The sequence below is a fragment of the Microcaecilia unicolor genome, chromosome 4, assembly GCF_901765095.1.
Source record: "Microcaecilia unicolor chromosome 4, aMicUni1.1, whole genome shotgun sequence".
In the NCBI taxonomy this organism is placed as follows: domain Eukaryota; kingdom Metazoa; phylum Chordata; class Amphibia; order Gymnophiona; family Siphonopidae; genus Microcaecilia; species Microcaecilia unicolor.
The window spans coordinates 324,439,715-324,453,837 of NC_044034.1; the positions used below are offsets into that span (position 1 = coordinate 324,439,715).

The 14,123-nt window shown below is 45.6% G+C and overlaps 1 protein-coding gene across 1 annotated transcript in view; it reads right to left on the minus strand.

Moving 5' to 3' along the window:
- Window positions 1-14,123, minus strand: part of ADGRA2 (adhesion G protein-coupled receptor A2) — a 312,169-nt gene that overhangs the window by 18,488 nt on the left and 279,558 nt on the right. Inside the window, exons 14-17 of the mRNA XM_030201956.1 lie at window positions 12,932-13,140; window positions 11,340-11,467; window positions 7,134-7,257; window positions 4,689-4,834 (exon numbers count right to left, since the gene is read on the minus strand). Of these exons, the coding sequence (XP_030057816.1) occupies window positions 4,689-4,834; window positions 7,134-7,257; window positions 11,340-11,467; window positions 12,932-13,140 (607 nt within the window). The remainder of the gene's footprint in view (window positions 1-4,688; window positions 4,835-7,133; window positions 7,258-11,339; window positions 11,468-12,931; window positions 13,141-14,123) is intronic.

Below are 14,123 nucleotides of genomic sequence, written 5' to 3' on the forward strand. Positions count from 1 at the left end.
CAGAATACACCCACTATGTGCCTAACGTATGCATAGGCATTTGCATCAAGTTTTATTTGGTGCAAATGCCTGTGTCTTAAATTTAATCATGTGGACGGGAACTAGGCATATTCTATAAACTATGCTTAACTTTAGGTGTACTTTATAGAATACGCCTAGGTGTATTTTTTGTGCCGATTTTTAGAGCACCATATACAGAATCTAGCCCATAAGAGGGACAAGATGGATAGGACAAAGTCATTGGGATAAACAGAGGGCTGACTAAACTGAAGGCTAATGATATCTACACTTCAATAAGATATGAGGAACTGGTTTTGGTTACATGGTGTGTAGCAATCAAGGTCAGAATTGGAATGAGTGAATAGTCATGCGAGTTACTGCTCTTTGAAAAATATTTAGAGAAATAGCTTTAAATCCAAAACAAGCACATTTTAGCCTATATCACTCTCTTAAAGGAATTAAGGAGTCCTTTTACCAAAGCTTAGTGCGCGTTAACCGAATGAGCTTGTGCTAAATGTATAAAATGGGCTTCATCGCATTTAGCATGCACTAAGCTTAGTAAAAGGATCTCTTACTGCCTATTAATACCCCATATGCCCCTCACTACCTATCCATCAAAGAATTATTGTTTCTGCAGGGGTAACCGTTTTTCCATGGGTGCTGCTGTACTGCTGATGATAAAGAACTTTTCTTTCAGTTGCAGCAGACTTGGGCCTTCAGATTTCCTAGCGCTGCATTCCAACCCTTAGTAACATAGTAGATGACGGCAGATACAGACCTGTATGGTCCATCCAGTCTGCCCAAGATAAACTCATAGTATAAGGTATGACGTGATACTACATATGTATACCTGATTCCGACTTGTTCTTGCCACTCTTCAGGCCACAGGAGTCTGCCTGGCACTAGCCTTGTTCTCCAGTTGCTGAAGCTCAATCTGTCCAGCCACGATCAAGGCACAGACTGTAGAAGTCTGCCCAGCACTGGCTTTGCTTCCCAGTTACTGGTGCTGCCATCTAATTTCTGCTAAGCTTGTTTGGTTCCATGCCTTCTATACAGGATTCCTCTTTGTGTTCATGCTTGCTTTCCCATCTGCTCACCATACAGGCTCCCAGCACATGATTGATTTTCTTCTTCTCCCCCCCCCCCCCCCCCACAGATCTTTTGTAAATTGCATTGAAGTCTTAGACCCTTGCAATATATCAAGCTTCTGTAAATAAACCATCCATTACAAGCTAATTAGAATACAATGCTTGGAGACATAGGAAGGTTTGTGAGGATATGCACCTGCTACAGGTAAGTAACTTTTCTTCAAGGACAAACAGGCTACCCAAAACACTCACAGATAGGACTCTCTAGCTACAAACTGCTTTTAACTGAAAAAAAATGGGGATAATACAAGAGCTGCTCCAACAACCAACCATGCTGGTTTTTTGGGCTTCAACCAAGCCTTGTTTTATGTCATTAAAAAAAACAACACACTTTAAGGTAGCTTGGAACTGAAAGAAATGGGCATAGGACGGATGGAGTTGGATTCTAATCCCAAAATAAATTCTGGATGACTGTCTGGCCAAACCTACTGTCATGTTGAGAGTCCTCTAAGCAACAGTAGGAGTTGAATATGTGGACAGAAGTCTTCATTGCAGCTCTGCAAATGTCTATGGAGATGGATCTCAAGTGAGCTGACACCACCACCGCAGCTCTGACATTATGAGCCATGTATTAAATACTAAATTCAATAATAGGGAACAGAAAAGAATACTAAGCATACACTTTTCTGTATGATTGTGTAACTGACAAGTTTTAAACTATAATTTACAAACAATCATGCATAGAGTATGATAGTAAAAACAGGAAGTAGTCCTGCTAATTTTGATTCCCCCCTCCCCCCCCCCCCCCCGATACACTATGTTGCAAACAAACAACTCAGAAAGGCAATTTTATTAGGATTTATTTATTGTCTTTTTGAAGAAATTCACCTAATATAGTGGTGGGGGGAGAGGAATAAAGGCCAAGACCCAATGGGTTCATTTGCAGCCTGACTTAGAACCCTTCTCCTATTGCTGTCTGATTGGCTAGTAATGCAAGTGCCTAAACTTGTAAATATATATATGGTGCCCTGATCGTGGCTGGACAGATTCAGCTTCAGTAGCTACAGAACAAAGCCAGTGCTGGGCAGACTTCTAGGGTCTGTGCCCCAATCATGGTCGGAGTGGAGCTTCGATGGCAACTTTGGAAGTTGGGGAACAAGGATAGTGCCGGGCAGACTTCTACAGTTTATGCCCTGAAAATGGCAAGGACAAATCAAGATCAAGTATACATATGTAGTATTACATCATATGCTATGAATTTATCTTGTTAGCAGACTGGATGGACCATACAGGTCTTTACCTGCTATCATCTACTATGTTTCTATAGTGCATTTTAGTATTACAGCACAGATTCTGTTCTATTCTGCACTTTGCAGCTGCCTCAAATTACACCAAGAGCGGCAAAAGCCAGGCTGCACCTCTGTAGTAAACCTACGCAAAGTGGGCCTGGTTTAGAGAGCTTGGAGAGCAATTTCTCAGCTCAAACCCAGATTAAACTTTGACATTAATTAAAAGAGAATTACGCTGAATTTCTGCTGCACAAAAATGTCATCATTAAGACCCCAGGGTCTCCTCTTTCCAGGCTCATGAGTTAAGAAAAATAAAAGGCAATTAGAACATTCTGAATACATTCAAGATAAATATTATGGAGGCGCTGAACGGGAAGGGGTTTTTTTTTTAAGGCAGAAAAAATAAACAGTTTATGCAGCATGTCCCATCCAGATACAGAAGATTTCCTGTTTACACACAGTCCCTGGAGGGGAAGCAGGGCAGCACTGTCAGTTCAGGCTCTAGCTTATTTTCCTTTCCTTTAAGGACAGGATCGTACTCATGGAAGTTACAGCCTCATAACAATAACTGGGAGCTGGCTGAATTTTTGTGTGCTGGTGCAGAGCTGATGACTGCTTAAGACTCTGATGGGCCGATGCTCAGAACAGTGCCCGACCATTACCGTAGGACCAGCAGAGAAAAATAGCTCCCCAATTCTCAACTGTAAAAGATGCAAATTATATGCACACTGCTTGACTGAAAGCAAGGAGGAAGAACATGCCTGGTTCATGCACACAAGAGTTTCACGGTAAGCAGAGCTCTTGTACGCGCGCTCCAGGAAAAACCCGGAAGCAAAGCACATATCAGTGTGTTCTTCTGCACCTTTAAATATGTTTTTCAAATTTTGTTTCATTTGAAAAGCTTATATTTAAGTACAGAAAACAGGTGCCAATGTCTTCTGCCACTTTCGAGTTTGCTCTGACTTGCACACATTTGTCTCTCAGTACAGTGCTTAGGGGCTTGCACGGGCTTCCTTCTGCTTCCAAATTAAACAAAAACCAACAGATTTTAAAGAAAAAATCATGGGAAATCCTCTCTTCAAACACATCAAAGTAGGTTTTCAGCGGGTTTTGTGTGCTGTTCTCTGAGCATTGGGGAGGGAATAGGAAATGACCTCAATAACATCCGTTTGACTACATTTAAATACTATTTGCACTAATCTTTGGCGCACAAATTGTTTCCTGCGCTAGAGCCCTCTGAACATTAACACCGGCACTGGTCCAACAATCATCAGTTCTTGTGCCGGCATCAGGTTCTGAGCATTGGCCCCTGGGCAAAAAGGGTCATGCCCCCCCCCCCCCCCCCTGGATCCAACATTTGTCTCCCCGCTCCCTCTCCAAATCCAAAATCTTTCTGCCCCCCCCCCCCAAGATCCAACGTTTCTTGCTCTTTCACCCTCCCCCAGGAGCACCATCTCTGTATCTCTCTCTATAGCTCTACCATCTCTGCTCCCTTCCCCTCAACCAGGTTCAACATGTTTACCTTCCTCCCTCCCTCCCTCAGGTCCAACATCTCTCTTTCACCTGAGGCCAACATTTCCCCCTCTCTCTTCTCTCTTCTTCATCCAAAGATTCAGCTCTTCTCTCCACCCCCTGCATGTTCCTCAAAAGTTTCTTTCTCCATACAAAGTCCCAGCATGGGCTGTCTGCTGTTGGCCGGAACCTTTTTCTATGCCACAGCCCACCCTTGTGGAAACAGGAAGTTACACCAGAAAGGGGCAGACCGCAGCTCAGAGAAGGTTCCGATCAGCAGCAGACAGCCTAGTCTTTTACTAAGTGGCAGTAAGTCCAATGCGGGCTTACCGCTCGCTAATCTGGAACTACCACCAGCCCAATGCGGCAACCAGCGGTAGTTCCAGTTGGAGAATGTGCCATTTCTGACACTCTGGAAAAAACTTTTCTGTAGCACGGCACTAACCCAGTGGTAATCAGGCATCGCCGCATGCTGCCTGGTTACCGCAGGCACCCTTATCACCACTTCAGTGGATGACGGTAAGTGCTCCCTGCCGCATGGCCACTCAGTAAGAGTTATCTTACCGCGTGGCCATTTTATGGGGGGAGGAGAGGCATTTTACCAGCTGAAATTTTTTAAAAAGGCCCTTGCGTGCAGGAAAAATGGTTCCCGCCACTACTGCAGCACCCTTTTTCCTGCAGCTTAGTAAAAGCACCCCTATAAATGATAAGATGCCCATACTAATATAACGCTAATCACTAGCACGCGCTAAATCCATTGAAAGCAATGTTGTCTTGTGAGTGGATGATGGTGCCATACCTTAGCATGGGTCTCTGTGTTGCTTGGGGTGTTTCCCCTTCCTGCTGCTGTGGAGGCTTGCGTGTAAGATGCTTGTAGATGAGTCGTGCCTTCACTCCCATCCATAGCAGAGTGGATAACGAAGAATAATGCAAGATAATACCAACCTGAAATGGAGACGCCTGTTAACGTTACATGAATAACTAATGGTCCTTTAAAAAAGTGATCCCTCTTTAGGCTTCTGTTTCTCTGTGCAATATCACCCTAGATTTACTTTGCTCAAAAAAAATAAGTGTGGCTAAGCAGGAAAGCTTTTAAAAAACTTAAAATACATAGTTCTCCTCATGAATGAGATAAATAGCAGACCAAGATGGATCCTGATTGTATTCGTTCTAATCATTAAACTTTTAAAGACTGTATTTTCTTTGCAGTTCTGGTGCAGATTAAAATCAGTGGTATGTGGTGTTGAGATAAACTACTGTCATTTCGGATGTGACTGTCATGGGGTCACATTAAATACTACCTCTGCAATCAGCCTGAGTGTCAGGGGCAGGGGGAAGGGAAGGGAGTTGTGTTTCAGGCCATTGCATTGTGTTTAGCATTGAGTGAGAAGTCATTTATGCAGGGTGCTGAAGGCATCACTCCATCAAGTGTTTTCAAAGTCTTGCCCAGGGCATTGCACTTATAGGCAGATGCTCAAAACTCTGGTGTTGTTCTGAACAGCGCTGGAGAAATACCGCCAGATCAGCACTACAAAACAGCTCCCTAATGTTCAGTGCTAAGGACATGCAATTTTAGGAGCGATGTCAGATGTCAGCGCTGAGCATTAGGGAACTGTTTCCAGTTCTGAGGAAGAATTTTGCCTGGGCATGACTCAAGAAGAGGTCTGACAGGTCCAGGCAAACGCGGCTGCTAGTCTGGTGCAAAAAGCCTCTAGTGCCTCCCTTTGCCTTTGAGCATCGGGGCCTTATTATCTCTTGTTGTAGCATTAAATATACAGTAGATGGTACTGTTAAGCACCCTCTCGTGCCATAGGACAGACAGTCTGGGGCAGAAAGCAGCGTGGTAGAGCTTCTGACCGCATGCAGGGTTTCCACAAAAAAACTGCCACAGGGTGCAGTAATCACTGAATATGCAAAATTACTGCTGTATTAAAATCGCGGCAGTAATATGCAATTCATTGCCAAATGTTACCCTTCCTATCAGTTCCTGAGCTGTGAATGGCTCAGGCACTGACAGAAAGTGTGACATTTTTTTTAAATGTGCCAGCAGTCTGCACCAGCCTCAATCTTGTTCACCTCCCACCCAACTGACTTGGTTGCCTCCCCAATTTAGCCCTCTCATCCCCCAATGGGACCAACATCAGTACCAGCTCTGGCCCATCAGTATGTCTTTCTCTCTTCCCTCCCCCACCCAGACCAACTGGCTCCCTCTTCCCTATTTAAAACTATCTCCCTAGTGGCACCCCTCTCTCCCTCCACCCAACCAGACTTTAAAAAATAGTCTTCCCTGGTGTCTAGAAGCACCCACCCCCCTCAACCCCCTTTCCAAGCACCCTAGACCCAAGTACCTTTAAGAAGGTAGGAGCGATGCCCATTTGCTCCTGCTTCCAGGCCATCATCTCCAAAATGGTGTCCCCTACCCTATGCAGTGCATCTTGGGATAAACTGGAAGGGGCCAGTCTGCCACATAAGGAAATTTCTCTCTTATATAGCAAACAGGTCCTGCTCAGTTTATCCCAGGATGCACCACACAGGGCAGGTGCCGCCATCTTGCAGATGACTTGGAGACAGGTGCGAGTGGGCATCGCTCCTGCCTCCTTCAAGGTACTTGGGTCCAAGGGGGCATGAAAAGGGGGGTCAGGAGGTGGGGTAGGTGCCACTAGACACCAGAGACTTCTTTTTAAAAGGTTTTGGCTGGTTGGGGAGGGGGAACAGGGGTGCGACTAGACATAGGGAAACAGTTTTTATCAGAAGAGAGGAAGTGAGGGGACTAGTCATGTCGGGGGAGGGGGTGCCACAGGGAAAACATTTTTTAATATCATGGGGTGAGGTGGGGTAGGAGGGAAAGGGTCAGGTGATTTCAGTAGAGGAAAATGAAATGGGGCCAATGCTGACTGAGGGGGCTCTATGTCAGCCTAAGATCTGGCGTTAGATTTCTGGCATTGAGCCCCTGTGGTTGACATCAGCGCACAGCCTTGCATGCTGTGGGAGTAGCTGATCAGCTGTTAAACATGTATTTTAATACACTGTGGCTGATGTTTTCTGTCGAAGTGCAGAAACCCTTTTAGCATACAGTGGCCTTTAATGAGCAGGTAAACTGCTCGTTAAATTCGCACTGTAGCTCGCAGTAGCTTTCTGCATCGGCTCCTCTGTATGGCTTAGGATAAGGAACACGGTGAGCTGCAGTATGCACTTCAGAATGAATGTTTTGGATTTTGGAGAGTACGTGAATACAGCTACTTACAGCCTGACAGATAACCAAATAGTTGGTGAGGGTGATTCCTCCTGCAAACACAGCAGATGTCATGGCAATGTGGAAACAGAGGTTGAGCAGCATGTGCCAGCCCTTCCGCGAGATCTGGATGATGCTGAAAGGAAAGAACAATTTGTACTGATCAGGCTCTTGAAAAGCATTTGCAAAAGGCTGGAGACCCAGGTTCTCTCTATCACAGACAAAAAACCACTTAGGACCAAAGACCAGTGCTTGAAGACAACGTGACTGAAGATTTGTAGAGCCTTGATTGTGTACATCTCTTGTTCTGAAATTACCAATGGGGTAATTTTACAAATTGGCATTCCCGACAATTCTATAATGACATCAGGGTGCCCTGATCCCATTATAGAATACTTGCACAAACCTCCATTGGCATGCCAAAAAAAGAATGCATGCCTGCTTGTGCCAAGGCAATGGCAGTTGTAAGAGGTCATGCCTAGATGCACCGATCAATATACACAACTCATAGAATTTTATAATGCAAGCAGGTGGATGGTTGACATGCCCCCTTCACAATTGTGTGCTGTGCCATTAATGCACAAGCTTACAGAATAGCACTTTGGGCAGAAGCACGCATATGGGGTGCTTACTCTGCAATTGAACATGCCTTGTACAGAATTTCCTTTTTTAATTGCTCTCTGATTGACTTAGTAGATAAAAGCGTTTTTAGTTGATCGGAAGCTGTCAAAAGGAATGCTTTGCCATGTGAAAGGAAAAAAGTATTCATACACGATCAGTTTTATAGAGGGTAGGGGGCAGTAATATTTTAAAGAATGCAAAGCTTTTCAATCATCCTTTATTTATTTAGATTTTGTTCATGCCTTTGTCAGTAGTAGCTCAAGGTGAGTTACTTTCAGGTACACTGGATATTTCTCTGTCCCAGGAGGGCTCACAATCTAAGTTTGTACCTGAGGCACTGGAGCGTTAAGCAGTGCCATAGCAAGGGCTAATGGCACCCGGGGCGGGTCGCCGCTGCGCACCCCCCCCCCCCCCCGGGTGCAGCACGGCACGACCTCCCTCCTCCAGAGCGAACCCCCCCCCCCCCGGACCGCATTCTTACCTGCGGGAGGGCCGATCCGCCCCGAGTGCACGTCACTCGGAGCTGCGTCGGGCCCCACTGGTTCCCTGCTCTCTCTGCCCCGGAACAGGAAGTAACCTGTTCCGGGGCAGAGGGAGCAGGGAACCAGTGGGGCCGGCACCCCCTGAGCACGTGCACCCGGGGCGGACCGCCCCTCCCGCCCCCCCTTCCTACGCCACTGGGGTTAAGTGACTTGCCCAAGAAGGAGCAGCAGTGGGATTTGAACTGGCCACCTCTGAATTACAAGACCAGTGCTCTAACCACTAGGCCACTCCTCCATTTCACTTTGTCAATCAATTCAGTGATGTGATTGATGAAATCTTCCCACCTACTAGCTAAGAATTTTTGGAAGTCAGATAAAAGAGGAAATTCAATAAATGGTGTGCAAAATTGCACGCTGAAAAAACTGAGCACTAAGTGTTATTCTATAAAGGGAGCACGCTCTTTATGGAATAGCATTCGACGCATATCCAACACCTAACTTTTAGGCAGTGTACTTATGCCTGCTTAAAGCAGGTGTAAATGCAGGTGCTCAGCTTCGGGTGAATTCTCTAATTTTGCATGCATAAGTAGATAAGTATTGCCATACTGGGACAGACTGAAGGTCCATCAAGCCCAGCATCCTGTTTCCAACAGTGGCCAATCCAGGTCACAAATACCTGGCAAGATTCCAAACAAGAACAAAACATTTTATACTGCTTATCCCAGAAATAGTAGATTTCCCCCAAGTCCAATTTAATAATGGTCTATGGACTTTTTCTTTAGGAAGCCAGTCAAACCTTTTTTAAACCCCGCTAAGCTAACTGCTTTTACTACATTCTCTGGCAACGAATTCCAGCGCTTAATTACACATTGTGTGAAGAAAAACTTTCTCTGATTCATTTTAAATTTACTACTTTGGAGCTTCATTGCGTGCCCTTTAGTCCTAGTAATTTTGGAAAGAATAAACAAATGATTCACATCTACCCTTTCCACGCCACTCATTATTTTATAGACCTCTATCATATCTCCCCTCAGCCGTCTTTTCTCCAAGCTGAAGAGCCCTAGCACCTTCAGCCTTTCCTCATAGAGAAGTCGTCCCATCCCTTTTATCATTTTCATCGCCCTTCTCTGTACCGTTTCTAATTCCACTATAACTTTTTTGAGATGGGGTGACCAGAATTGAACACATACAACTGAACACATAACTTTTTGAAATGCCTCTGACATGCCCCTGGCCACACCCCCTTTTCCAGATACACACTGAGAGTTAAGCACTGAGTCTTATAAAATAGCATGCAGCCAGATGTACACACAAATGCTAATTGATGCCAATTAACTGCAATAATTGCCTGTTAATCATAGGCGTAGTTTGACTGTTTCATTTGGGGGGGCAAAGAATGGGCGGAGCATATTAGCATATCATTTGCATATATAAATATGCAAATGAATATGCTAATATGGAGGAATGAAATGAAATTTACAGGCAAAATATCACAGATGCATATTTCAAAAAGCTGACACATTTCAATTAATAAATTATGAATAAAATACTTTTATTTACCTTTGTTGTCTGATCATTTAGTTTTTCTATTCGCTTTGATCCCAGTGTCTTCTGTTTTATGCAGTGTCTTCTTTCCAGTAGGCTTCCCTCTGCTCCCCACCCTCCCAGTCCCATCCATCTCTTGCTCCTTCCCTCTGCTCCCCAACCCTCCCAGTTCATCCATCTTCTGTTCCTTCCCTCTGCTCACCATCCCTCCGTCCCATCCATCTTCGGCTCCTTCCCTCTGCTGTGCCTGACCTCTCCCAATCCCATCCATCTCCTGGTCCATCCCTCTGCTCCCCACCCCTCGCAGTCCCATCCATCTCTTGCTCCTTCCCTCTGCTTCCCACCCCTCCCAGTCCCATTCATCTCCTGCTCCTTCCCTCTGCTTCCCACCCCACCCAGTCCCATCCATCTCCTGCTCCTTCCCTCTGCTCCCCACCCCTCCCAGTCCCATCCATCTCCTGCTCCTTCCCTCTGCTTCCCACCCCTCCCAGTCCCATTCATCTCCTGCTCCTTCCCTCTGCTCCCCACCCCTCCCAGTCCCATCCATCTCCTGCTCCTTCCCTCTGCTTCCCACCCCTCCCAGTCCCATTCATCTCCTGCTCCTTCCCTCTGCTCCCCACCCCTCCCAGTCCCATTCATCTCCTGCTCCTTCCCTCTGCTTCCACCCCTCCCAGTCCCATCCATCTCCTGCTCCTTCCCACCCCTCCCAGTCCCATCCATCTCCTGCTCCTTCCCTCTGCTTCCCACCCCTCCCAGTCCCATTCATCTCCTGCTCCTTCCCTCTGCTCCCCACCCCTCCCAGTCCCATTCATCTCCTGCTCCTTCCCTCTGCTTCCCACCCCTCCCAGTCCCATCCATCTCCTGCTCCTTCCCACCCCTCCCAGTCCCATCCATCTCCTGCTCCTTCCCTCTGCTTCCCACCCCTCCCAGTCCCATTCCTGAGAGAGGGGTAGACGGACACGCTCCTCTCGGTCCGCTTGGCTTCCCTGCCCTCTCTGTCTGCGTCCCGCCCGAAAGGAAATGACGTCAGAGGAAGGCAGGACGCAGATAGAGAGGGCAGGGAAGCCAAGCGGACCGAGAGGAGCGCGTGCCTGCCTGCATGTGTTTTTTTTTTTTTTTTTAACTAATGGCGCGGCGGCGCCTCGCGTCGTTTGGGGGGGCATTGCCCCCCCTCGCCCCCCCCAGTCTACGCCTATGCTGTTAATGCCTAATTATTGTTACTTAAGGGCTTGTGATCAATTAAGTTGCGCTCCAAATGTCAACACGCAACTTTGGGTACTATATATGGAATATGGGGGTGTACGGGTAGTATGCACGGACTAAATGGCCCTCTCTCTCTCTCTGTTACAGATGTAACTTTGGCAACCCCCCCCCCCCCCAAAAGCAACCATTAAAATCAAACATCTCGAGTTTTGTTTTTTGGGTTAAAAGATAATAAATGCCCCAGTATCATCAGGGACAGGCCGAGCCAGTCCAGCTTTTATAAAAATTAAAACTGCAGTCTGAAACAGGGCTGGTTCTGCATGTCCCTGTTCTCTGTGTTGTCATTCGGCTCTTCCTGTGTTCTCACCTGTGGTTGACGATGTAAATGATAATGGTCGCAAAAAGACAAAGGAGCAGCACAGCTGTGCAGGTGTAAATAATCGGATTGAGCACCTCCGATGCATTCTGGAACTGTTTGGGGAAGTTATTCAGTTCCTGTTTAAGAAGAGACAACAAAAAATGAAATGAACCTGGTTCTGTCTTCCCAGCAGCTCTCATGCTGGAAAAGGCTTCGGTGCTCCAAGCTGACCCAAGCAGGAATGGCTGCCAAGTTTACATTAGGTTAAATCTACTCAATTTATTACCCATTTGGCAAACCTATTTCCATCTCTAATGTAATCTGAGAAGCTGTTCTCAAAAATCAGCTTAATCATCCTGTATTATATCTAACTTTGGGAAATGCTTTTAAACAATTAGACTACAGAAATCTGTTTAAAACTAATTCTATTTTTCTTCCAGCCTGATAATTTTCTTGCATATGATTCCAGATTTTTTGAAATGCTTTGACCTTGAAAGAAACACTTTCTTTGCTGAGCCATGAAAACTATCTATGTCCATGATTTCCTTTTGCATCCTTGCTCAAATACCTCAAATTGATTGGAAAAAATAAAAGTATCATACCTATAGACAACAATGTCACACAGATCAGAGCGGAAGAACTTAGGGGGTCTTTTACAAAGCGACAATAAGCCCAATGCAGGCTTACCGCATGCTAAAACGGAACTACCGCCAGCCCAACATGGCTGCTGGCGGTGGTTCCGGTTGGAGTGTGCGCCATTTCCAGAGCTCCGGGGGAAAAGATTTTTCCCTAGCATGGTGCTAACCCGGCGGTAATCAGGCATTGCCACCCGCTGCCCAGTTATCACCGGGTTACCGCAGAAGCCCTTACCACCACCTCAATGGGTGACGGTAAGTGTTCCCTGCCGCATGGCCACACAGTAAGAGTTATCTTACCGTGTGGCCATTTTTTGGGGGGGAAAAACGGCCCTCACCTCTGCTACAGGGCCCATTTTCATGCAGCTTAGTAAACAGACCCCACAGTGAGTTTGCTACCCATGAGGCTCACATGTCACGATTCCTGTAGAGAAGCCACATTCTAAATTGTTCAAAGCAAGACTGTGGATATTTGAGCTAACTTTAGTAGAGATACGTTTGTATTTAAGGTTGCCAACTGGATCCAGATTTGCCTGACAGGGTTGATTCAATCCTGGGGTTACCCCAGTGCATACAGGGACTTGTAGTTCTGATTTCTCCCTTGCATGCCCTAAGAAAAGCAAGACTACAAGTTCCTACATGCAATGGAGTAAACACAGGACTGGATCAACCCTGTCAGGTGAACCTGGATCCAAATGGCAACCCTATTTGCATTACATTGCTGAAAGTGTTGCACACTTGGAGATGGTATAGAGTAACAAGATGGAAGCCTGATGGCTCTTTATTTTCTAAGCTGTTTGATCAAGTTAAGGCAGCCATATTTGTTGGGGAAACAGAACATCTCTTTGATCACATTAGCTAATTCCAGGCCATTCCAATACAAGGATCACTTATTTTATGTCAAATCAGACCGAAGAGGTTAATAGTTGAAAGCAGAGGTCATTTTTGGTTGACTGATGTTCCTACCATCAGAACAGCAAAGTTGTTGAGGTGCTTGCAGTAGATAGTGGTAATATTGGGCTCTGCATAAGCAAATTGGCACCCGTCTGAGCTCCATCCTCCATAGCCCCCCAATATGTCAAATTTCCAGTAAGCAGCTATGGGATCCGTTCCATCCACGAAGTGTCTGAGTGATACCAGGACAGGGTCTGTGAGGTTACTGATACCACATCCTCCTAAGAGTAATGATACAGGTAAGTCATTGGTCACACCTCTGACATGATTAAATTCTACCTCAGACTTATCACTTTGATCAGATATCACAAGGTCCTACATCCGAATTGCCTTATCTACAACTCATTTCCCACAGGAAGAAATGCATGTGGTTATTCTACCAGCAATTGCACTGACTGAATGAGCACAACAACAGCAGAAGCAGCCTAGCATCAGCAGAAAAAGAGAGAGTGTATGTATGTTTGTATGTATGTATATATATGTGTCTGAAAAGTGACAGAGTGTATGCACGTGTATGCTTGTGCATGTGTGATTGAAGTGTAACAGAGTGCATGTGTGTGCATGTTTCTGTGTCTCTGGTGGGGACAGTTTCACATAAATAGTGCTTCCTTTTGAAAATTTCTGCTGGAGTGGAGAAGCCCACTGGTACGAATGTACCTGTGCACATAACATTACTCTTCACAATGTAACCCATAATCGTACTGTGACTAATTGTATTTCCATCATTCACAATGTATTGTAAGCCACACTGAGCCCGCAAATAGGTGGGAAAATGTGGGATACAAATGCAATAAATAATAATAATAAGTGAAAGGAAGTTTTCCGCTGATGGAATTTACCCAGTCATCTATCAAGTTACCTGGGCAAATTCCTTCAAAAGCTGTCCTAATACTGCCTCCGCTCTGCCTATAACCTTTCAGAAGCATCAAAGTTAAATATATTATTTTGCCTCTTACATTTGTGAATTTTTTTTTCACATATAAAACTTTGTAAATTTGTACCTCAGTCACATTGCCCTTAAATCTCACTCTTTGGGGCAGTTCACCTGTGGCATTTCTGGTTTGTACTAGAGGCAATAGAAGAAGAAAATGCCCAACTACCCTGGTTCTCAGCCCATAAATGCACAGTTGCCAGGTTATCCAGTTCCAGGAGGGAGACGTTTTGGTCAGTCTAGTTGAATCTACATCCCAGTTCAGTGCAATAT